This window comes from Vipera berus (assembly GCF_964194415.1).
Source record: "Vipera berus genome assembly, chromosome: 2".
NCBI classification, from domain to species: Eukaryota; Metazoa; Chordata; class Lepidosauria; order Squamata; family Viperidae; genus Vipera; species Vipera berus.
Genome location: NC_138203.1, coordinates 225,428,624 through 225,454,991, shown reverse-complemented (window position 1 = coordinate 225,454,991; position 26,368 = coordinate 225,428,624). Strand labels below are relative to the sequence as shown.

At 36.0% G+C, this 26,368-nt stretch overlaps 2 protein-coding genes across 5 annotated transcripts in view; one reads left to right on the top strand and one right to left on the bottom strand.

Annotated features, from left to right (window-relative positions):
* Positions 1–2,189: 2,189 nt before the first annotated feature.
* NOL8 (nucleolar protein 8) lies at positions 2,190–22,577 on the bottom strand. 4 transcript variants are annotated; one of them, XR_014025172.1, is made up of 18 exons: positions 22,436–22,577; positions 20,869–21,059; positions 20,571–20,633; positions 19,675–19,753; positions 18,478–18,625; positions 17,855–17,923; positions 14,444–16,159; positions 13,322–13,429; positions 12,532–12,654; positions 11,388–11,472; positions 9,311–9,455; positions 8,427–8,510; positions 7,627–7,901; positions 5,820–5,943; positions 4,630–4,697; positions 3,716–3,798; positions 3,194–3,349; positions 2,190–2,401 (listed from the first exon to the last, which is right to left on the bottom strand). XR_014025172.1 is itself a non-coding variant. In XM_081318060.1 (17 exons), exons 2-17 carry the CDS (start codon positions 21,005–21,007, stop codon positions 3,296–3,298), a joined length of 3,363 nt encoding a protein of 1,120 aa, XP_081174186.1. In that variant the 5' UTR covers positions 21,008–21,059; positions 22,436–22,577; the 3' UTR covers positions 2,190–3,295. The 4 variants fall into 4 exon arrangements, 3 of the variants coding, with proteins under 3 accessions (XP_081174186.1, XP_081174188.1, XP_081174187.1); XM_081318060.1 differs by having other exon boundaries at positions 2,190–3,349; XM_081318062.1 differs by lacking the exon at positions 17,855–17,923 and having other exon boundaries at positions 2,190–3,349; positions 14,444–16,075.
* A 659-nt stretch (positions 22,578–23,236) lies between these two features.
* CENPP (centromere protein P) overlaps positions 23,237–26,368 on the top strand; it is a 162,647-nt gene continuing 159,515 nt past the window's right edge. Inside the window, exons 1-3 of the mRNA XM_081317420.1 lie at positions 23,237–23,260; positions 23,931–24,072; positions 25,243–25,414. Coding sequence (XP_081173546.1) covers positions 23,950–24,072; positions 25,243–25,414 — 295 coding nt within the window. The 5' untranslated portion in view covers positions 23,237–23,260; positions 23,931–23,949. The remainder of the gene's footprint in view (positions 23,261–23,930; positions 24,073–25,242; positions 25,415–26,368) is intronic.

The following is a 26,368-nucleotide window of genomic DNA, read 5'->3' as shown; positions in this document are numbered from 1 at the left end:
TCAGGTGGGGATGGGATTTAAAATGCCACAAAACAGCAGGCAAGCCTTTTGAGTTTTCCAGTGTTCAAGAGACTAGTGGTGCGAAGAACACCATCACACACACACACACACACACACAAAACTAAGGCACAGGAAGCTTGTAATGTAGGGCATAGGATCATGTCTTGGATCATGTGGCCAGGAGGGGAACTGAAGAATGGCACAGTCTCCAACATTCTGAGCTGCTGCCCAACTACTTCTCCCATTGGACAAATTATTTTGGATTTTATTTTCCTTGCCCCGTTTCTTCTGCCAGTTTCTTCTCTACCACCAAATTTTGTCACTTCTGCTACAGTTTGGGGAAATTATCCAACTGACAGATACACTGATGTACAGTCCTAAGTCCCTTTACATATTTTTTCCCAACTTTTCTGTGGATTAGAAAGATGAAGGGCTATAAAAAAACCCCCTCTACAAGCAACGTCAAACAATAAAGACTGGTGTATTCACCTGACACTGCTATAGTTGAATATGGATTGCTCAATTCCATTGGCACTGGACTGTAAACTAACCACATTATTTGAGTTTGCATAACATGCGAAGTTTGTGGTTTGCAGCCGTTGAATATATTAGCCAACAGAGTAGATGTTGCAAGCATTCACATCTACCATTCCAGAACAATGAATCAATGGTTGATTCCCATTTCTAAACACAGTGACTAGATTTGTCTCTTGCCTTTAGCAAAACACATGGATTTCCGGACAAGAAAGAACAGCAATAAAGACAAATGACCACCTTTGCATTAGCAAAGCCAACCAGAATTTTACTTTTGGTAATGAATTAGCTCCAAAATCCAACTTGTTCAGCATTACCTACTGGTTGGGAGAAATAAAATCCTAAAACTCGCTCTTAATTCCATCTTTTTCTACCATCATGTTTCCTTTTTCCATGAATTGTGGTTGTAGATAAAAAGAAGCTAACATGCAGTAACAAGATGGACCCATATTATAATTTTCATTAAAAACTATCGATTTTTAAGAAGTTCACACAACCCAATGATCTGCAACCTAATTTACCAAGCAGTCCTGAAGTAGGAGTAAAAGTGAAGATATGCTACATTGTCGTGTATCCTAAAGAATTTGGGTAAGAAATATCAGTGCCTTTTTTCTGAGCTAAGCAATAGCCAATTATTCCCTGGGTAGGGCTTGTATCATCCAGAACTGCATCAGGATTCTTTATATATCTACAGTAAGGTAGATAAAATATTATAAGGGAAACCATTTAATACTTTTAGTCTCTGTATAATTCTTGAAGAAATAGAGAATAATTTGTTACTAGATTGTATCAAAAATAATTAGAGATGAGCATGGAAAATATCAGTCATGGCAAATACTTCCATTCAGTTCTGGAAACATGCATCAGGCCAGAGGATCTTTAAAAATAACATATTAAAGGAGACAAAAATAATCTACCTTTTTTTAACAGCCTTAATTAGGCCAGATCAAATGAGCTGCCTTAAGATACTTTTAGCACTTTTAGCCTGAATTTATCATATAATCATGATTTATTGTAAACATTGTGTACTGAATAACTGAATGCAATGTACTAAGCCATACAAGCTTGTTTGATTTTACAAAGCGTGTTGTTTGAACTCAGTTGCTATGGTTTAGTCCAGGGGTAGGCAACCTTGGCTCTTTTATGACTCATGGACTTCAACTTCCAGAATTCCTGAGTCACTTGAAGTCCACAATTCATAAAAGAGCCAAGGCTGCCTACCTCTGGTTTAGTCACTATATTATGTGGTGTACAAACCAAGCTGAATGGTAATTGTTCTAGTGAAGAACTGAAATCCTACATTTTCCTGCCCCTCTAATTACTTTCCTTTCCTTTCTTCCCTCTTTCAAATTCTCCCTGCACACTAGAAGTTATAATGGGAGGTGGGAGGCTGGAATGCCACTAATTATTATATCCAGATTAAAATTTAAGATTTTTTTTTCTGTTAACCACCTTGTAATCGCTTGCATTGGGGTGGAGTCGGGGCGACTAAGTGGAGCTGGAGCGTTTGCTGGCCCAATGCCCTTCCTGATGCCTACGTGAAGTTCACAGCAATAACTCATTGCACCCAGAGAGAGAAATTAAAACTTTTAAGAATAAAAGGTGAAAAACAATGAATTGTCCACCAAAGATCATACAATAAGCTTTGATTTCTGAAAATATAGCATTTATTAATCCTATGTTTTAAACTTAAAGACTGATTCCTGGATTCCTAGCTGATAGAAAACCCATTCTTTTCTAAGCAGTTTAAGCAGTTCACGATCTCTAGCCTTCAAGTCAGTTTCTTCAAATATTCTTTAATTTCAATATTTTTTCTCCTGTGCCTCAGATGGCTCTTTTAGTGAAGTCTTTAAACATATCATCATTTCTGTAGTGAAAAGCGAGAATATGGCAATTTATATCTATCTTACAAGTTGGAGGAAAAGAAACCTACAATGCTTGATGATTCTCTATCCAAAAGCAACATTCCACAGAGAGACTAAAATTCAGAAATATTTGTATTCCATAAGGATGATCAATCAATTACATATTCTATAGTTTGGATACCATTTTCAAATAGAAACAATGCAATTTGCAGTTCTATTTTTCAATCATCTAACTTTTTACTATATTAAAATCATCCAGGGATATATTATGTGCACCATTACAATATGCTTATGAAGGGAACTTCCAAGACTCTATCTTTTCCAACTCCTCCTTTCCCAATGGCCTGAATTCAATCTTTCAAGATACAAAAATAATCTTATATTAACATAAATAATAACACACTTTTGTACAATTTAAAATGACTATATTTGGTAAATATAATTCTGTACACAAAAGCTGCTTGCCTTTTGCCACTTAATTGCACTTCATTACAATTGATCCTTGCTTGTTTTACACCTAGTCTTGGCTAGATAAGAGAACAAGTTATATTAATCTCCATCAAATGTTGCTTTTTTGTGACAAAGAACCTATGTGCATATGAAATCCTAAATGTTCTTTCAAAATATGACAGGCAATAAGTATAAATGCTAATTGTGAAGATCATTGCCTATCATAATTTAGACTTTTAATAATAAATATGTTCATACTGTATAATGGAAATGTAAGCATTAGACATCAGAACTGCAAATCTATTCTGATTTCGCAAAATTGTTTATTCAGCACTAATTTATACTTCCAAGCTATTCGTAGATGTGTTTTCTCAACAGATTCCATTATCCCAGGATTCAGTCCAAGTATATTCAACATTCTCAATCTTTCTTCTTTAGCAGAACTGTTAATGTTTTGTTTTAACTTTCCTTCTTGCATCTTTATGTTTCTTCCGACAATCCTGGAAATGTTTAAAGTTTAATATAGTTATGAGAGATTCAGTATTATAAAATTAATTAGCATTTCAGCTTTTAACATCTAAACAGGTCCATAATACAATGAACAGCAAGAAAACGCAGATAGAAAATCAGCTTCCTGCTCTTCCAGCAATGCCTCACAATGAATCAATAAGGGCAAAATGCAGCTTTCTTACCAGCTGGATTTCAAAGTGGAACTAGGATGCATACTGATAAATGAATACTATACAAAAAATGATAAGAGAGAAAACTGAATGAATCTTTGATTGTGATTTTGGTTTGCTAGGATCCTGGATCAAAAGTGAGAAACAGCTCTAGCCTAAATACCAAGAATATCTTTAGCCACATACCTCAAGCAATATTTGGCGCCTGCTTTCCCAATCCTCTGCTTCTTCATCAAGATCTGAAGCCTTATAGAATAGCCTGGGGCCCTCTAGAAAAGGCATAAAAAAATGTAATCTGTAATGTAATTCGCCTGCCCTGTAAACAAGAAAGAAGTGATCCCTGTAAGCCAAGGGCTCAAGGGCTGCCTAGATGAAACAATTGTACTTTGTAGCTCAAGGTATTATGGTGTTTTCTATCCTGCTGTTGACATTGCATGCTTTCATCCTCATGGCCTCAAGGAAAACACTGCATATATAAAGTTCATGGACCATCAGATTTAACACATTTTGAAACCTAAGATTTTCATGAACATTTCTCTTTTACAAGAGAAAGATGCCCTCTTTTCCTCGTCCTTGTATTCCTCTCTCCCATCAACATTTGCTTCAAAGGTTCCCCAATTCTTTGAGGCAGAGTTTAAAAACATTTGGAAGAGGTAGATGGAAAATTTTACCCTTCCAGCTCCACTGATAAGAGACAAAACCATAAGGTCCTGTCAGCCACAGGATGCTCCTAAGATTGTACTTGATCTTTTAAAAACTATTTTTAAAAAAATCACAGAATACTGGTTTTCTGGGCAACTGCAACCACTGTTCCAGACTGAAGTTTCTTAAAATGACATCAATTTAAATAATTTTTAAAGTAGACTTCTTTAGCAATTAAAATAGATAACGTTATCCACAGCAATCTGAACTCCAATATTAAAACTCTCCAAAAATGTAGAAAAACTTACAGAAATTATGTATCTTGAACGCACAACAAACAAAACTTAGAATGAGACCTCTGACTTGAAATAGATTTGATGTTTACATCTTAAAAATAAATCTGAAGAATAAGTATGCTGGGAACTAAAATAATTAAGAAGAATTTTTTTGATTTTCACCTTTTAATCTGTCATCATCTTCTGAGAAGAAGAAAAATCTAATATTTGAATGTGGTTCAGCTGGAGAACTGAAAAAGGAACAAGAGTATTAATTTCCAAAACAAAAAGAAAAAGACTACTTTTTCAAGCCTGAGCAAAACATTCATTTCGAGGAAGAAGCATATTTCGGAGATGAATTAAATGAACAAATTATTTAGTGCCTTGTATTTCTTTGCATTAAAAATCTGGTGAATTCTAACTCTCAGAAATAATAAGGAAATAGTCATATTGGTTTTTTCCCCAAGAGGAAGACCCATAGGGTAATGCTGATTGATTGGTGTTTAAGGCAATGGTGTTCAAGGCCCTACATGGCATGGGTCCGGAGTACCTTAGGGAACACCTGCTGCCGGCATCAACTTCCCTCCGCCCTGTGCGTTCCCACAGAGAGGGCCTCCTCAGGGTGCCACCGATCAGAGAATGTCGATTGGTGGCCCCCAGGGGGAGGTCCTTCTCTGTGGGCGCCCCGGAGCTATGGAATCGGTTACCGGTTGAGCTCCGGATGGCGCCCGACCTTCGCTCCTTCCGTCGCAATCTAAAGACATTCTTATTTGAACAAGCCGGCCTGGCCTGATGGGGGATGGGGGGGGGTTATTGTTATTTTAATATTTGTATTTACTGTTTTTAGTTGGGCATATATTTAATCCTTTTTAACTTTTGTATCTCTGTATTTTTTTATGCTTGCCCTGTTCACCGCCCTGAGTCCTCCAGGAGAAGGGCGGTATATAAATAAAATAATAATAATAATAATAATAATAATAATAATAATAATAATAATAATAATAATAATAATAATAATTAAATTTATAAGGTGGATATTTTAGCAATTTATTCACACATTGTGAGGATACAAAATCACACAGAAACTGGCGTTTCCTTCCCCATTGTGTCCTTCTTGTACAGTCCCACGTAATCTTTAGGAAAAGCATAGCGAATGATGGGAAATGCAATGGGAGGGGAAATCACATAATATTAGTTTAAGGCATTCTGCCTGCTGCTACTGAAACTACAGTACACAATATAGATAAGTGGCTTCATTTTGGAAAAAACATATTTGACGTATCATCTCAGAGAATGCACAACCTGGCCCACTATGTTAAATTTTAAGTCTATCCTATCTAAAGTTCAATGAATACTGCAAAAGTATAATTTACCTTTCTTTGACATCTTGTACTTCAGCTGCTTCTGATTCTTCGTCTTCGGAACTACTATCTTGAAAGCGGGGATCTTCTTGCCAGGCTACTCGTGAAGGTTTTAGTATTTCAATTATGTACGGATCTATAAAAAGGAAAGGAAAACAAGACCCAACCATTTTCAATATATAAAAACATTTACATGTAGTCCTCAGCTTAAAACCATTTGCTTAACAATAGTTCAAAAAGTGATTACAACCTGTCTTCACATTTATGATGGTTGCACTATCCCTATGTTCACATGACCACAATTTGTACGCTTGGCAACTGGCTTGCATTTGCAGAGTCCTGTGATCATGGTTTGCAACTTTCAAAACTGATTTCTGACAAAAAACATCATTTGGGGAAGTTGGATTCACTTAATAACCATGCAATCAGCCTAACCACCGTGTGATTAGCCTAACAACCAGTGATTCACTTAACAAGCACAGTAAAAAATGGTTGTAAAATCAGGTCCAGACTCTTGATGACTTGCTTTACAACCACATCATCTTACAATAGAAATGGTATTTAGATATGGTATAATGGTATTCTAATATTGAAAATGCTTTTTGTAAAGCAGGACAGTATTGCAAATCGAAATAATTAGTTCCCAGGTTATTACATATTAATTTGTTTCTTAGATATTGGACTCAAAAGCTGGCTTAGCATATTATTGGTTATGAATAGTCAACATATTTATTTTTATAGTTTTATTCCTTATTATTTTTACATTCATCATTTTTTTGCTGTTTTATTGTTGTAAGCCAACCAGAGTAGCCCCATGGCAAGATGGGCAGCAAATTAAATAAACAAATAAATAAATCTATTTTTTTAGCTGCCTAGAAAACAAAATTATAAACCTTAATAACTAAGTTGTGCTGAATCACACCAACAGGTTCAAATGGAATTAAGAAGTTGGTTGTGACCTGGGAAGTCATCTAGTCTACCCTCTATTCAGTGCAGGATTTACTGAGTTATTTCCAACAGATGAGCTTCCAGTTTCTTACTAAAGACCTTCAATGAAGAACTCATCGTTTCACAAGGCGGGCTGTTGAGCATTATGTTTTCATAGATAGCTCAGGCAAATTCACAAGCCAGATTTAAATATATTATTTCTTCCATTTTGTGCTCCCAATCAACTAATATGGTTTAAATCAGAGGTCCCCAACCTGTGGGCTATGGCCTATTCTCAACCAGGCCATGTGAATGGCAGGCCAGTGTGTGCGTAAGCACACATAGCCCTACTTGTGTAAGCGGCGGGCATGTGCACTCGCCAGTTACACAAATGAAGCTGTGTGTGCACATGCATGTGCACGTAAGCCTGCGCCCCCCACAAAACCATCCCCTTTTCCCTCCCCACCCCCACACCAAGCTGCCAACCCGGAAAGGTGGGGAAATACTGGTTTAAATGCTGAAAGGTAATATATAGACACCAATGGCTTCAATCTGTTACCACTGTAAAAACCATGGAAAAGCTGTTGAGCCTGTATTCCTGATGGTCCTGGTATAATATTTCTGTGTAATATTAAAGATAGAAGCAACTTTTAGATATGAGCAAATTTGGAATATTATGGATCATTTCCATCCATTAAGCCTAGCAATCAGGGCAGGTAGTACAGAATTGGCATAACATATTTCTATTCATCCGTCATCAAATTAAAACTACTCTGTTCTTTAAAGAAAAGACCCACACAAATTGCAACACAGTGATCAGGTCTCAAAGGGTGTTAATTCAAAAATGTGTGATTGAAATACTGAAACTATGGTTTAGAATAGGTAAAGACACCTTCTTTAGTAGGTGATCTTGCCACTTCATCACCAAAAAAGGAAAAGGTAAAACCCCCGTTTCCGTCTTGTTTTTCAGCACTGAATTTTGGTATATCAGTTGAACGGGTTTGTTCAGCATCATCATGCTGGTCCCATGGTATTATTTCTGTTTTTTCATCCTGTTTTGTAGATCCAAGTGCTTCTTTTAAGTCCACTGCGACATTGTAAAATGTCTCTTTAGACACCTCAGGCATTTTCTGAGCTTCTTCTTTCTTCTTCTTCTTTTTAGCCTTACTATTTGACGGAAATAAGAATGTGTTAATTGCTAATATTTAACTGATCAAATATATAATCTAGTAAACTAGTAATCTATATCAGATGCTTACACCAAAGAAATATAAATTCAGATGCTTCCACAATCCATTTTGTTAACCCATTCAATATATAAATCCCAGTAAAGTATAACACAATAACCCTAATGTGGGTTATTTTTTCACATAGTAAAATATTTGTATAGGTTTATAATCCAATTCAGCAAAAGCATAACATTTAATTTCAACATCTGATGGATGACCAATATTTCTTCTAAAAAAGAAATCCATCACTCTTAGAAGTCTTGACAGAGACATTTAAATATTGCAACTTCCCTCTGAAACCCCTCTAAAGTAAATATTTTTCTCTCGTTCTTTCATTCCAATTCTTAATTAAAAACTGAAATGTTTTATTCATTTGCTAAATAAAATAAATATTTGACTCTAAACAATCAGAATTGAAAGAGTAAACAGGTCAATGAAAAGAGGCATAGTTCGGAATCATTACCTCTCTTTTTCAGTATTAGCTGGCTTTTTTTCAAATACTGCATGATCTTGCCTTGTGGGGTCATAGCGTAAGGTATTCATATCTCTATAAATAAATAATATTTTAATAATAGTAGTAGTAGTACTAATAGTAAAGCATCCTTACATAAATCTAGATACCATAAAAATTCCATGGGATAAAAATTTTCATTCTATGACAACATTTCTAAATATGTTGAAGTGCAAACTATACATAAATCAATAAGATGTCAAGTAATTTTGAAAAAAATCTACATAACAGTCTCCATTTCTACTTAGAAGTAATCCCATTGAGTTGAATGGACTTAATCTGAGAAAAATAGGTGTAGGATTGTAGACTTAATTAGCAACCTTATGGCATCTTTGCTCACAATCAGCTAAAGAAGTATTTTTCTATAAGTGTCAAGAAATAATTAGCTTTCACATTAGTGATTATATTATTAGAAAGGATTGCAATTATTTAATTATTTATGCCAATGTTTCTATGCTTCCCTATGTCAGGAGGCATTGGAATGGTTTAACAGTCTAAAATCTTACAGTATTAAAATAACAAGCTCAAATCAGGGTTGAATGCTTTATATTTCATCCTCTTAGATCACGGGTGTCAAACTCGATTGCGTCACTTGACATATTGTGATGTTTTTTGCCTTTGCAGAGCTGGGGTGGGAGTGGCCTGCATATGACGCATCTGGCCTGTGGGCCACCAGTTTGACACCCCTGTCTTAGATCCACAGTTTCAGTATCTATCAAAGCTTGCCTGCAATGCTAGAGTAATTAGTGTTTAACTTGGGGGAGAACTATGAAAATAATGATAATTTATACAAATATAAATTTGCCTTAGTTTTTCTACTAAAGTAATTTTCATACCTGAATTTCTGGCTTTCTGCAGCTAGCTTCCTACGTTTGGGAGGGTCTACATCAATATGTAGAAGATTTTTCAAGATCTCAAGATTCTTCTTCTTTTCTAAAGAAAGTTCCTCTTCTTCCTCTGTTACCAATTTCTTTGATTCCTCTAACAAGAAAAAAAATAGAACAGACTTTAGTTACTGACTTCACAGAACCAATACCAATTGCATTCAACCATTACATCGAATTGTACATTATTTTAACACATGACTCTGAACTAGCTCAAACGTTGTGTAAGACAGAGAACATGAGTACTTGGATTAAAGACCAAAAAATTATACTCCTGTACGTTAAAAGATCTTAGTGCTTTTATATTATGGTATTGGGTTGGTAATTCTAGATTTTAGGTATTTTTTATTATCTCACTGGTTTCAGTGTTATTCCTGAAATAGTTGTAATTATTATTGCTGTTATTTATATTGATCTATGACCAAAACAACAATTAGAATTTGATCACCTTGAACCAAGCTCAACTTGAAGGATTATAGAATAGATTGACACTGATTTGCAACCAAATTTGTGTCAGTTGTGGCTTGTTTTTAAGTTTAAATTAATAGATTCAATCACTGCCCAGGTTTAACAAGCTGGCTGTGTCAGGACAACATATTTCCTTATGAAAGCAGATTCAGACATAAATAGTTCCAAATTTATCTATGTTAATTAAACTATATTTCCTTGTCCAAAAGTATTTTCTTTAAAGTTAGCTTCAACTTCCCCATTTTCTATGCTTAAGAAAGGAGAATGAATGTATGGAAGTCTGCTTCTTACTGCAACTATTTTGTACAATGAAGAAATCAAATTTGTTACATCCAAACTAATTTCCCCCCCCCCTCTGGATATATTTTCTTCATAGTTTGGTTAGGTTTAATTTAAGGTGCCTATTTCTATTTTTCAAATCAAAGATAAAGGTAAAGGTTCTCCCGCACATGCGTGCTAGTTGTTTCCAACTCTAGGGGCCGGTGCTCATCTCCGTTTCAAAGCCGAAGAGCCAGCGCTTATCCGAGGACGTCTCTGTGGTCATGTGGCCGGCATGACTAGACGCCAAAGGCACACGGAACGCTGTTACCTTCCCACCGTAGTGGTCCCTATTTTTCTACTTGTATTTTTACGTGCTTTCGAACTGCTAGGTTGGCAGAAGTTGGGACAAGTAACAGGCGCTCACTCTGCCACACGGCACTCGGGATTCGACCCGCCAAACTGCCGATCTTCTGAGCGACAAGCTCAGCGTCCTAACCCACTGAGCCACCGCATCCCTAAATCAAAGATAGGTCCTCAATAATCACTATCCATTGTCTATATATCATTATTACTATGGTTATTAGATTTTTATCCCACCTGTTTATTATACATACATAGTAAAACTCAAGGTGGGAAACATACCTAATATCCCTTCCTCTTCCTCCTATTTTTCCCACACAATAAAGACCCTGTGAGGTAGGTTGAGCTAAGAGAGAGTGATTGGCTCAAAGTCACACACAACTGGCTATCAAGCCTAAGGTAGAACTAGAATTCATTGTATCTTGGTTTCTACACCCGGACCTTAACCGCTGGCTCTCCAGAGATATAGCAATATCACTATGCCTATATAATAATGCAATACAGGAGATATAGCCCCCAAACAACTAGAAGGTGTCAGGTCACTTTCTAAAATAATCCATAGCCTAACACATATAATTAAAGACACATACCCACTTTCAAGCATTTTTCATTATTACCAGTTTACAGTAGAAGATATTTCTAAGAAATTCTGTGAAATACCTTTTTATATTTTGAGTTAGTCTCTGTTATGTACAAAATATAAAAAGTATAGATGTAAAAATACTTAGTGGGTTATTTTTCTTTTTTTTCAAGGGAAACATATTTAACTTTGAAAAGGGTATATGTTCTACTCTATTGCTTAGGTCATGTGTAAAATGTTTTTGAAGGACCTTTTGATCCATGCAGAGGAATTACTAGGAAACAAATATAGAAAAAAGTTTACTATAACCAAGTCTTACAAGCTTTCTATTAGCAAGCAACAAAATACTGTGTATCTTACCTTCCTGATCACTATCACTTTCAAGGAAATGAGCCCCCATACGAAATCTTTCATCTGTGCCAAAATGTGACTGTAAATGCATAAGCTGCAACAAGAAAGAGTAACAGAGGGATTATATTCTTTATTGCAATTAATTTTCCAGAACAGATTTAAATGAACTAATCAAGTTCCAAAAAACTTAAGTAATGTATGTAAAGTGACCACACATCTTTTGTTATAAAGGACAATCTTTCATTTGAGGAAGCTGTCTTTTAGATTTATTTTTCAAAAATTTACTTTTGTCCTTTATTTTGGGGATTTAATTTTTACCATTTTACCAAATGGTACCAATTAGTGTACAGTCTTTCACATTCATGTGAAAAGTATGGAATTTGAATTGTCTTTACATATACTGTTTGAATTTAATTATTTTGTACTAGAATATCCATTTTTAATAAAGGGTTTTTTCTTGGTTTTCCTCTTGAACTTTCCTTGGTAAACCAAAGTTATAAACATAAACATTTTTTTAAAATCCTTTTTAAAATCCTCATTTTTCTCCTTTACTTCTCGTCTGTGGAGATTCTCAATCATCCAGGTCATGTTTGTCCCAAAGATGCTTTTCAGAAGGCAACTGGATTTTCTTGGGTTTTTTCCCTTGAAAATGTTTCACTTCTCATCCAAGAAGGTTCTTCAGTTCTGGAACTGAGGGAGTGAACTGAAGAAGCTTCTTGGATGAGAAGTGAAACGTTTTCAAGGAAAAAAAGTCCAGTTGCCTTTTGTAAAGCATCTTTGGGGTATTTTTTTATTTCTTCCAAGAAAATATGGTACCATAAAATAAAGAGAAACCAGGGGACAAAAAACCTGTTCATTGTAGACAAAGACTGGCTTATAGAAAAATGCTATATGATGTAGGAGAAAAACTGATGAAATGAACAAGATTTATATCTGGAGCTTAGAGACAGAAGCATGTGACTTTCCAGATGCTTACATGCTGGATAAGTGCTGGAAACTTACACAATATTAGGAACACTCTTTGAGAGCCACAGATTCCCCCTGCCTGGCTTAAACACCAAAATACATGGCTGTGCAAGTCTTCTGCATGAAGATAAATTATTCCAGAATTATAAGAAGCCATGAAAATAATACACTAAATAAGCGTACCCACCTTCTCTCCAGCTTTGCCCTCAAACTGAGGTTTGATTTTGAACCGATCATTTTCAACAGCTGCAGTGTCTGATTCTTCATCGCTGCTGTCAAACAGCTTCCCAGAAGTTTTGGGGGTGAATTCCTTGGGCGCAGAAATGAACCAACATTTCATTTGAACAAGCTCTTTTTCAGGGTAACACCAAATGTTTTTAGCAAGTACTCCCCCAGTTACATCATTTTTTCTCTCAGAAGCCTCTTTTCTTCCTCCCTTTACCATAAATAGGATGGTAATGGTTCCTGAGATTGATGGTAGCTGCTTGTCACCTAAACTATTTGCTGAAACTAACAGATTTTTTTCTGTTGCATTTTAAAAGAAAAACTCAAATAATATCCAATTTACTTGAATGGAATCTTGCAGAATTTCTTCACCCCAACTGGGGAGAACAGGCCTGTTGTTAAACAGTGTTACTATTTTAACAACAGGGTAGCAGTGCAGTGTAGCAGTGCTACATTTTGTGAAGTAACTGGATTAAGTTATTTTATATTTACTTCCTGTCTTTGCTAACTCAGCTTCTGCTCTTCTGTAGTACCTGTATTAATTGTTAACCTTATTTTTTTTCCACTTCCCTTTTCTTTTTAGGTTTCTGACTGTATCTTTGGGGGGGGGGTTACTATAATTTATAAATTAAACTATAATTTAAAATAAGTGCACATGTGCATCTTTTCTTCACCACTAGCTACAGAAAATCTTTGTGAAGATGTAAAGATAATCTCTAAGGATAGAATAAATTCCCTTCTAGTTTGCTCACCTTTACTGGGATCTTTTCTGAAGACGCTTCTTCAGTATGCTCTTGTACTTCGTTTTCATTATCTGAATCAAATACGATGTGCTTCTGTTTATTTGTTGACTGAATTTGCTAAAATTACATTAACAATTAACTAGGGATTATTAGGGACATAAATGGTATAAAACAAAGGAAGGAAAAGAAACAGATGCAACCATCAATAAAAGGTCTTGTGGCATCTTAAAAAATGAGAATCATAATTCAAATTCATTAGATTCATACATACATACCCATCATTCTATTCCCTTTGGGAAGCAACATTATAACTGCAGAAGCAGAATAAGAAACAGTAGGCCAAAGAAATTAAAGGTGCAAGATAAGCTAAATATCTTGTACAGCTAGATATACAGCTAAATCTATTTTATACCAAAATTATTCATTACCCCTCTCCATGCCTATCTATTTTAGCTTCTATCAAAGCCACATAGGTTTATATATAGCCTTTTGTTCTTTAAATTTGTCTTTTTCTTTTCAGAGCTCATTAATTCCATACAACCACAAATTTCACCAATCTTCACCATCCTATCGCTTTTCATAAACTTCATTTATGATTCAATCTTCATTCATTCTTTCTATATCTCAACTAAGCCACTTCAATTTCTTTCATATAAATCATTCTCTTTTCTATTCAATTTCTATCAACTCTCACTGCCAGAGATGAGAAGTATCTTGCAACTGAATGATTTGCTAAGAATCTAACAACCACAAATGGCCATTTCCTACCTGTGCTGATCGACAGATGGAAATAGTTAAGTGCAATTTATCTTCGCTTTGTTGATCTCCAAATGTTGCCACTATGTTCAGTCACATTTACTTTCTAGCAAATGTGCTTAGGTTTCAGTACATTAGGAATGTAGCATTATTGAAATGATATTTATATATTTTACTTACAGCCGTTTACTTTAAAATTCAGATTATGATGAACTACAAGAATTATTCCACATAAACATAAAACAAATAAAATACTGATCTATTGCTCTTCGTTTAAATTCTAACTTAGATAAGCACTCTACAATTCCTTACAGCACTAATCAGCTGAAATAAACAAAGAGAAATGAAATAAATGGGCAAATGAAACAAAATTACCTGGCTGGTCAGAGCTCCCTGTATAATGATTTTCTGGAGCTCCCATTCTTTCTGCCTTTCTTGTATGGCAGCCAATCTTTTCTCGTTGTCCTCCAGTTGTATTCCCACGTTATCTGATGTCTTTGTTTTTCTGGGAGAAGCTGAGTAGCCACCTTCATTTTTCAGCGAGCCATTTAAATCTTTATTCTGTATAACACTGGAAGTTGTTGGCCCCTTGGAAAAAGACTTCCCACATTTGGTGGGTTCACTTTCAGGCATAATACTTACATCTTGGCTTATTTTCTCTGCCTTTCCAATACTGTCAGGGAGCTGGTCAGAACGGTCCCTTGAATTTCCAGAAAGACCTCCAATGGGAATGTCCAAGTCTTTCAAAGACAGTGGTTTGGAGTTAAGTTTCTTACTTGCAGAACTGGAATATTTCGCTTCTGTAACACTTTTCAGAGACTCCACTTCAAGTTCAAAAGAAGAGTGTTTCTTTTCACGCACACTGACATTCAACTCACTCTCAGGTGGTACTCTGATAAGTGACCCCAGTCCTTTGAAAGGTTGAATATTCACTTTTGCCTGTTTTCGTTTCAAATCATCTTTGTCAGAACTCTCTTCTTTTAAAATGGCAGCAAGTATTTCTTCAGGGCAAATACATTTTTTGGAAGTGGTGGAAATTGTGGGTTTCTCTGGGGCAGTACCAGTTTTGCTACCTGGGCAGTAATTCGTTTGTGGTTGAATGGTCCTTTGAAGTATTTCGTTATCTTCCTCTGAATCTTCACTACATTCACCAGCTAATTTCTCTAAGTCTTCTAAGGTAAGATCTAATCGGAAGCCACTTTGAATCATGGATTCATAATCCTCATCCCCTTCAGACTCACTTGTGTCTGAACATGAATCTGAGTTTTCCTCACTCTTAGATCTGTCTCTGTCAAGAGTAGCTTGTGCATCTGATGGTTTTTCAGATTTTGCTCTTTTTTCTTCTCCTGCTTTGGACCCTTTTGAACCAGAAGATGGAGAACTTTCAGCATGGATGGTTCTTTTTGGCTGGCCATCATTCTGCTTCTGTGTTTTCTTAGAGCCCTCTAGAGATTCATTTCTCTCTTTGTCATCAGATAATTTAGCCACGGCTATAATTTCATCAGTGTCAGCTGAATCATAATCAGATTCATTTTCTACAGGCCTTATTAGTCCATTACATGCTTGGGCTATATGCTTGTTTGCTTTCTGTAGAGACCAATGAGTACTGTATTTCAGCTTAAAGTCATCACCGACAACTTCCATATTATCCTCAGGCGCAATAGTACAATTACCTTTGTGCTTTTCTCTCTCGCTTGCTTCAATTGCTCTGATTTCTTCTTCTGAATCTATGTCATCACCACATCGGCTTTTTATATGCCTAGAACTCGTGGTTCCAGCTTTAAGCTTTTGACCTGAAGATTGCTGATTAGGTTGCTTCTTGGAGTTAGAGGTGCGGTTCTGAATTAGTTTTGCAAGGACGACGTTAGCTGGGTTTGATTCAACTTTGCTTAGGCTGTCACTGTTCTGTAATTTTGTTTTCTTTTTTGATGGCTTCTTAGCTTCAGGGAATTGTCCTTGCCGTTTCTTGCTCATGGTACTGTCAGCTTCTTCCAGATGCCAAGTGAGCTGTGAAATAGGAACTGAATCTATAGGTTCTTGATCTAGTTTTTTAAGGTTCTGGCAATATTTGGAAGGGTCATATTTTATTATGTTAATTTTTGAATTAAGGAACATGTAAATACCACTCTACAAGTAAACGTTCAGATGTTCTAGAGAGGTTTTAAAAAAATAAAAGACAAGATCATTTATTTTAATGAAATCCTGCACAGGTAGTCCTTGACTTACGAGATTTCAGCTAGTGACCATTTGAAGTTACAATGGGACTGAAAAAAGTGACTTATGACCATTTTTCACATGACCATTGCAGCATTCCCATGGTCACGTGATCAAAATTCAAGACGCTTGGCAACTGACTCATATTTATGATGGTCAAACTGTCCCAGGGTCATGTGATCCCCTTTTGTGACCGTCTGACAACCAAAGTCAATGGGGGAAGCCAGATTCATTTAATGATGTTACTAATTTAACAACTGCAATGATTCACTTAACAACTGTGACAAGAAAGGTCATAAAATGGGGCAAAACTCAATTAACAACTATCTTGCTTAGCAACAGAAATTTTGGACTCAGTTGTGATAATAAATCGAGGACTACCTGTAAATAGAAAGATATATAAAGATCTATATTTATATCTAGATCTTGGTTGTATCCACAAAGGAAAGCAATTATATAAAAGAAGGCAGCCTGTTTCAAGTTGTGATATATTAACAGGTTGTTATCTGTCTGATAGAAAAGAAAACCACTGTAGTATAGTTGTTAAAGTGCTGGACTAGAAGCAGAGACCCAAATTTTAGTCCTTCCTTATTCGTGGAAGTTTGATTGGTGACCTTTGGCCATTCACTCCCTCTCAGTTTGATTCAGTGTCATACTCTGCAACAAACTGGCTGATAAACAAAATCACTCACTGCATCACACCCTTTGTTGTTAAGATTCAGGTGAGCACAGTGCAAAAACAAGCAGGCATATTGACCTGCAGATAAATGCTAACAAAAAATAACATGCAATCTATAAATTCTTTAATAAAACCCACCATTTTATGGTGTGTGCCTGCTTTTTTAGCTGAGGCAGAACAGCAGTGACCATATTTAGGCTTCCAAAGCAAAATAAGGATATGATAGCCATTGACATCATCATCTAATGGCATTAAAAATGTAATAAGCCATGCCCCTTAAAGTGCATCCAACAGCTTGATTGTTTGAATGCACATGATTACAAATGTTAATAGAGTACAAAGATATTCTATCTAAGACATAAGGATCTTTTTAAAAAAAAAGTTGAGAAATTTTCCTTATGAAAATGTGAGAATTAACATCCAGTCAATGAAAAACATATCAAATCTGATGGTTCCAATAACAAAAGATGAGTGAACAGCCCAGTTCACTCAAAAGAGAGGGCTAAGCAGCTTATGACCATTGGGTGGAAAGGAGAAGGAAATGCCAGAAATTGAGTACTGCTTCTGTCTACAGGATGTGTTCTTAAATCATTGCAGTTGATGAGATTCTTTCACATGACTATTTTCTTCAATCAACATTACTTACCTGACATATTTTATTTTTTATCAACTTCATGGTAAATCTAAATGATTAATTCCTGCTAGTGGAGTGAAATTTGACAGAACTATTAATGTCTTTTTATAAATTTCCATTGCCACTCAACGGGATATTTCAATTGACTATACTTGTCTGGCATTTTTTTCTTACATAGGCAGCAAGATAATGCTCCTGAAATACTACTGTGTAGAGAATATTAAGAATCAGGACAGTAAAAACTCGCAGAAAAGGATATTTTGCTTTTGTGTTGATCTTTCAAGTGAAGGATAGGTAAAACTCTGCCAAATTTACTAACCACCCAGTCCTATTAAAACAAATAAAATAAGTATTATTTTGGGGGATGTTCGCAATAACTTTTACAAAACTGTTTGCAAACAATTTTCAAAGTTTGCAATAACATTGAAAAAAACTTTACAAAAGTAAAGTATTTAAGCAATGTAGCAATTTTAAATATTTTTTTTAAACTAAGCAGTACAATTTCGAATTTAGCCCATTATTTATTTTATTTATTTTTATTTTTATTCCATTTATATCCCGCCCTTCTCCGAAGACTCAGGGCGGCTTACAAGCTTAGCAGTAGCCTTCATTCTATGTATATGCCTGCTTATTAGGGCTTTCACACACACCCCAAGCGGCATTATTACAAAGTCAGCTTAATTGCCCCCAACAATCTGGGTCCTCATTTTACCTACCTCGGGAGGATGGAAGGCTGAGTCAACCTTGAGCCTGGTGGGATGCGAACCTGCAATAATTGCAGGCAGCTGGTGTTACTTAAGGAGGCATTAGCCCACTGCTCCACCAAGGCTCTTAGGGAGAAGGAACAATATATTGCATCTCTTTCCTTTATATTTATCATACCTTATGATTTGGTATTTCTGTTCCAGGTACTGCTTTCACATGGAAATCTACAACTCCAGATTTCTTCAGAGATTCTTGAATATCTGTCATACCATTATAATTTGTCTTTTCCTTTGTCACACTAGCCTCTTGGCGCTCCCGTGCTAGTCTGCATAACAGAACAGGATTGCAGTTTAGTACTAATTAAACACAGAGAGAAAGCAAAACAAAATGAGTGAAAAGTCCTTTCATATTTCCATGGCAATCCTTTCCACTTTACATTACAACTTGTCTTAGGAGTGGATAGGAGGTAGATTGGGACTTACTGTCTGATATCTGTGAGATTTGTGAAAATTACCAAGAGCTTGTCTTCCATAATTGCAACAATAAGAGTTGTGTCAATTCACAATAAAGCTCATTTTAATCTCCATCCTCTAAATGAGTTTGCTAAAAATAAAATAGATTTCTTTGGGAACAAAGTGCAAGTTTAAGTCCGCAATTAAAAAGGAGAAAGATTTTCTCATTTCTCTATTTTCTATAATTTCCACTGTATTTTGCACTTGGACTCTTCTCTCTATTGTAATCTTGCAAGCTTCATTTCATGCAAATTCCTTCCTTCCCCACAAATGAACACACACCAACTGACAGGTTTCACCCAGCTTAGTGGTTCTATTTAGGCAAGTTCACAAGTAATCCAAGAATTTCTGATATATACATACATACATACATACATACATACATACATACATATATATGTTGTTTAAGTGTTCCCTTTATTTTTTGAGCAGTATATACTTGTGTCTCTGTGTGTGTCTCTGTGTGTGCTAAAACCAGAGAATTTCAGCAACTGCTGTTTCACAAACAGGTTCTATAGATAGCAATAATATTCCAAATTGATCATTTCCTTTCCTTTCTCACTCTATGTAACAGGCTCTACTTTGAAGCAGTCCTTTGTTTCTGCAGCAGTCATATTTGCTATCAGGTTTTCACTGCCAGTGTGAGAAGTACTGCTCACGTTAAATATCTCCAGTGTCGCTCATACAACGTTCACTATATTTTTCTAATGTTTTGTTAAAACCCATTGTAAAATCTAACACTACACTGAGAACTTTAAACGGACAAGCAAGTCTCCTCTTCTATTCTTCAGTTTCTTTGCTCACATGTGTGCAGAACTCAATGGTTTTCACCAGAAACTGTATACAATATGCTAAGTACTACCTGTGTAAAAAGCTCTCTTTTGCTAATTCGATTTGCAGTGTCCCACCTTTCCATTTCGTCTTATTTAAAACCGATACACCTTTAAAGACAAAAAAAATACCAAATGGTTATTCTGTTCATTATTAAAACATTATAAACCACAAGTTCTAGGATGTCTCAAAAAGAACAACAAACACCAGTGTGCTATAGCAGTCATTTGGGAAATATGGTGCTGGATTCAATCTCATGGGATATTTTCTCGTTTGGATAACAGGAAAAGAAAATGCCTAACATGATAACTCAGTCAACAAAAATGAAGACAATATTTCAGATTTTGAAGGACAACTGTTTAAACATGCTTGGAAAGCTGATATCCATAAAGAATGTATTAGTAAGGAGTAGGGTGGAGACATGCAGTTAAATATTGGAGATGGTGCAGCAAACAGTGTGTTAGAGCAATGGTCTCTAACCTTTGCAGCTTGGCAGCCTTGTGGGGAGGGGGGGGAAGAGAACTGGGCTGCACAATCGGCAGGCTGGTGTGCATGTGTGCGCAGCTTGACGAGCAAGTTGAGCTGCATGTACATTTGCATGTGCACCATCTGCTGTTTGCACAAGTCAATCTGCATGCATGTGCCCACCACTTGAAAAGTCCAGTTGCGAATAGGCCACGGCCTGGTAGGGGGCCATGGCCTGCGGGTTGGGGACACCCCAAAATACAGAAATGTTTAAGGTGACTTGTGCTAAAACTAAAGATAAATAACCTACTGATTAAAAGTTCAATAATACAACTAAAGAATATTGGTTGTGAACTTCATCAGACGTCTTCTGTTTACAGATTTCATTATGATTAACCAGTTTTGGAACATATAATGATATACGTAAGAACCAAAAACAGCATTCACAGTTTGTGTACTTACATTTTTTAAGTGCTTTTTCTGAAAGGAGGATGTTAAGGTATGCAAATGTTTTGGTAGGGTTCCCTGTTTAAAAATAACAATCTGGTTATTCAAAAAACAAACAAACAAACTGATTTTCAAATTGTTTAAAATAAATAAGTGATCACTGCCAAAAGGAAAACAAAAATAAGTAACAGTAGAATTGAGCATAGATTTTTCTTAGCAATATATCTGATCAACAGAGTTTATTCCTGATTGCAGCCTAGAGCTGCCATTACGAAGTAGATGAAATTATTTTTAGGCAATTTTAAAGTATTACCATGCTCATCCTTCCGGCTAATGATTTCAGTCTCTGTAACATTTCCAAACTTGCTAAATCTTTCATACAGTTCATCTTTAGAAACTGAATGGCCAAGTCCTCCAATGTATAGTCTTCTAACGAATGAGATTTGTTCCATATTCAAAAATTCAACAAATGTCCAAGGTATTGTCCTTTCAGCTACAACTTTTCTGTAAAATGACAAGTGCATAATAACAACAAAATATTTTGAACAATGTTAAGAATTACTGTGGTACAAAAAACCTTCAGAGCAGTCCAGCTCATAGTTTTGTAAGATCTCCACTTTAATATTTGTTTTGATAATTCTCTAATCCTTAGCTAGCTGTTAACAATAAATATGATACTCTGTGTTATAAACATTATTGATGATGTAGCCCTGTTGCATCACTTTTGCACTACACTACACATTAACCATAAATCAATGCTATACATATAAACAAAAAGAACCTTAAAACAAAATACCAGCTTGTCCACCCCTCCTTTGTGTGACCAGGAAAAGAAGAAAACTCCATTCAACATTTAGAATTGCTTTAAACAGATTTAGTTTACTGTTATGAATGAACTATAGGTTTTGGAACTTAAGTTAAAATAATGGAAAGAAAACAGGAAAGAGGAGACATGCCCTAAGGACAGCCACGATTCAAGATAAGAAGAGGGAGGCTGGGACATTAAAATAATTTTAGATCATTCACATAAACAAAATGAATAAACTGGCTGTTTTTAATATCTTAATGCAAATATTTTCATGTTTTTAATGTTTTGCTTTTATTTGGTTGTAAGTCACCTGGAGTCGCCTTTAGGAGAGATGGGCAGCATGCAGATTTATAAATAAATAAAATAAAAAGTATTCTAGTCTTGAAGCAGAATTCTAAATAGAGTAATTAGCTCAACCTATTCAAATCTTCAACAGTTTAAAATTTTAGCAGAATTCATCAATAAGGGGTGCGTATTGGTGCTCTCTGAGCTTCCTTATTTTCTTGCAGACGTTTCATTACCCAAATCATCAGCACTGATGATGTTTCCTAGCTTGGGTACTGAAATGTCTGCAAGAAAACAAGCAAACTCAGACAGCACTACTAAGGACCCTTCGTGTCAACCCAGAGCTACAAAAATTCTCCTTTAGAAGTCATCAACCTTGCTCTGAAGCACACCTTTTCAAAACTGAGCCCTTCAGGTTTTAAAATCGTCAGAAAGTCCACAGCAAGTGCTTTTGAGGCTGTAGCCTCAACCTCAACCAGACAGAAGCCTGCTGATGCTGCCTTTATAAGCTGGAACGACCCCACTCGGGCTATACAAAAGCCCACGTTTTAAATTTAAAACTCTCCAAGTTATCTATTTGCATTGGGCTACCAGATCCGAACTGTAAAGATCCGGACGACTCTGAAGTGGCAGCACAGAAGAGAAATAGCGCACCCTCTCGCTGCTGCTCTCTAGCGGTCGCCGTGTTTTTGCATTTCAGATCTGGTAACCTTACCTTGCATTTGATCGGGGAGCCACGTCTGAACACCATGATGGAAATTGGGCCCTAACCCGCATAGTAACTCACCACTAAAAGAATCGGAAATACTGGTGGGTAAAAAAAACCACGTCCAGCCACCGCCATCCCGCACTTAGAAACGCGCCACTTCGGAACAGCTCGCGATCCAGCTCAGCGTGGTCACAACTGTTCCCCGTCGCCTGCTTTCACCCACTTACCACTTCCGCCGTACTAACTGGGGAATTCTGGGAGTTGAAGTCCACCTATCTTTATATCACCAAGATTGAGAAACGTTAGCTTAACGTTAGCTTAAATGTCTATTCTCCTGAAAAAGACGCAAGTCAGGGAGAATAATACACAATGGCGATAAATTCAGTTGGGCGCGATGACGTTTCTCCACCCAATCCGGAGTCTAATTTGTACCATCGTGTGGATATGTGAGCAGCTTTATATTTTTAAGCGGAAGTTCAGATTTTAAGTCACTCTTCAATATTTTGAAGCTCTATGTTCTCCTTTTCGTAGTCGGATCCTTCCCCGGCACAGTTGGATCGAACTATCGGATAAGCCTAAAACGGGAGAGATGAAGTGGAGAAAAGAGTAGGCACATTATTCTGCGCTGCAGAAATGTTTTGTTGCCGAGTAGTATGAAATTTAATGTAAAGTGACACAGAAAGGAAAGACCTATAACCTGTTTAGTATCGAAGCCTCTTTTGTTTTTTTCCGTCTCTTCTCTCTCTCTCTTCCCCCCCCCCCGTATTCTGCAGAATGGCAGCGCCCGAGACAACTTTCTCTGGCGGGTTCTTCGAATCGGCGCAGGGGCTGCTTAGGTGCGGCTTTCGGGTAGTTTGATCGGCGGGCTAACGAAGGAAATCAGCGGGGTCTCGCCCGGGCAAGGTAGTCCGTGAGCATATCGCGCTAGGGATTGTTTTGCTTTTAGGACTTTCTTCACACAATACAGAGACCTAGGAGTGTTTTTCCCTTCCTCCTCTTTCCCCTAAACTCCCAACTGTTTCTTCCTGAGGATCCCCAATATTAGGCGACTAGGTTACTGGCATCACAACTCGGACTGCTTGCTTGTCTGCTTGTCAAAACTGGCCACCAATTAGAAGCCGTGGTCCAGCAAACACAGACTGCCCTACTGAATTAGGAGTGTAATTTTTCTGGAACTATATATGTAAATATATATTTTAGGCTTGTAAAAATGAACGTGAGCAGACAAATACAACACGTAGGTTCTAAATTTGCTTCACGCAAAACTATCTTGCATTATATGTTAGCTGAATCACCCTTTTGCTTCTGGAACCTAGGAGCATGGGGTGTCACAATTCATATTTTAATCCCCACATTAATGATTTGCTACAATCCTTAGAATTATACTGTTACAATTTAAGTGATATTTCAAGGATAGCTTTCCACAACATCTTCCAAGAAAGCAAATAATAATGCTTCTTTATTTTCAGCAAACTGGTGGAATCAAACTGAAATCTTTTAAGTTAGGCAACTTATTTTTTTTCTCCCTTTTTCCTAACTGTTGCATTTATATTAGTTTTTTTTTATTTTTTAGGAAGATAAGTGTCCAAAAAATGAATAGCAATGAACTTCAGGCTTGCGAAGATGAAATTAAGTCTTTGGAAGAAGAAATTAAAATGCTAACAGAAGAATATGAACACAGTCGACATCAGTCAGTGGCATATACCGAGGCAGAAGTAATGGAGATCATGTAGGTATTTTATTTATTTAAATAATGTACATGGATACCCATGTCCAAAGTGACACTGGGCAGACTACAGAGATTAAGACCCAACAATTAAAGCAATAAGGTGTTGACACCTTCTAATGATAAAAACGTATGGCTAATATGGCTAGCCTACTCTCTTGACTGAAATGCTTGAAGAAACAGCAAGATCTGCAGAACCTTACAAAAGGGCAATTGGGCCAATTCCATCTGGATCTTTGGGGGATGGGAACACAGGTGCTGCATGTATTTGGCTTGCAATTACTAAGAATTTTCTTAAGATCAAAATTTTAGTGTACAAAATATGTTGAATATAAATATATTCTTTAAGAGAGATTTTATTAAACTGTTAGTCAATATACAAAATAGTTTTCTATAAAGCCTTCTGCATAGAAAACATGCCTTTTGCATAAAAGGTAGGCCAGCAGTTGGATTGTTCCGTCTCCAAAGGATAAGAAGTCTTAAATTTAGCGTTTTGGAACATGTTTAAATTTGGGAACATTAAACATTAAAACATAATAGCATAAGAGTTCTGTGATGTTTCATTATAATAAGTTGACCAAAAATACCTAATGATTTAATACTACTAAATGGGTTTCTTAAATCAACGTAGGACAAAGCCCATAGCGCAATAATTTTTATTCAACTTCAAGTTCTCTGACAATCCATATTTAGAGGAACCAGATGTCTTATGGATGAAACAGCTTTAGTAAGAATTTAAATAGAGCATTCCATGGCTCAGCCTTAATTAAATCCACAGAGAGCCTCATTAATATCCTCAAAAATTTAGATTGAGTAATCTCATGTGGTAAAATTGATACATGAGTTAATTATTTTCTGCACAGGAGTTTTGCAAACGTTTTGGCATCAAGTATCTCAAACTGGAAGATACTTGACCTCTCAAAAATATATACGAAGAGGATTGTTGTACTTGTTGGGGCATTGAAAGAACTGTAAGTTACATGGTGCGTCATCTACTTGTAATATAAAAAATACATCCCTTGTTAAGTCCTAGACCCATTCATCTTATACATTTCTTTGGTTTTCTCACACAGATAAAAAACCTGTGGAAAAATAAAAATGTTTGTTCATTAACATAATTTTTCTGCCAATGTACTAGAGGTTTCTCATTTAGATCTAGCTGATAAAAGTTTTTCTTACTGTACTTAGAAAAAAGCCTGAAGAACTGAAGCAATCCGAATCTTCTCCAGATCAGGAAACTCAACTCCACTTGTTGGAAGCTGATCTCTCATTTATAATGAAATTTACAGGCATTTTCTTTACACATTATTCACGTAAACTTGTGGAAAAAAGTAGGTATTTTAATGATTGTCACAATATTACATATTTTTTCACACTTCATACATTGTTTTGATTCAACATATTTCTAACTGCAAATATTGCCATATTTTAATAAAATTAAAATTATTAGCTGTTATTCAGTACCTAAAATGGAGAAAGTGTTACAGTTCAAACCACAGATAATCAAACTGGTCAATCAAAGCTCAGTAGTCAGGATAATTACTAAACATCTACTTTTATACCATAGTCCCCAAATTGGACTAAAATTGGATGTAATTGATTAAGACATTTTTTGAATAAAAACATTATAAGTATCCCCCAAAACTATTCTAATATACAAATTCAAGGTATTATTGTTATTCTAGTTTAGGTGAACCACAGTTTTCTGGTCATTTTTAACTAATTTGGATTGAAGTGGTACATAATAAATAAAAATCATGCTTCAGAGAAACATGGTTTCCTGGAATACAAACATTTTATGCTATCTTCCATTGCTGCATTCCATTTCTCAAAGAATGAGGAAGAGAATGAAATAAATCTAATATCTCCTAGAGAACTCAAAGTTTTGCAAATAACACCAACAACTCGAAAACAAAATTAAATTTCAAGTAACAAAAGAGGAATATATAATACTTTCTTTGGCAGTTTCTAAGTGTGCAGGAGATTTGTTCTCAAATGCTCTGTGCTTTCTTGATCTTCTATTCAGAAGAATCCACTAAATTAGGTTGGAATTTTTAGCCACAAACTAATCCTTCCCAGGTTACCAATTGTTTTCTTGGATAAGAAATAATATAATTGGATGTCATCCCATTCCAAACCTATAGAAGATCTAATTGACCAGGATTACTAGGAGCTGGGAAGCATATAAATTTAATAAATTATTATTATTATACTTCAACAGTTTCATTAGATATTGAAAAGCACAGGGAACTAGACGAAATAATATGAGATGCCATGGGTTCAGC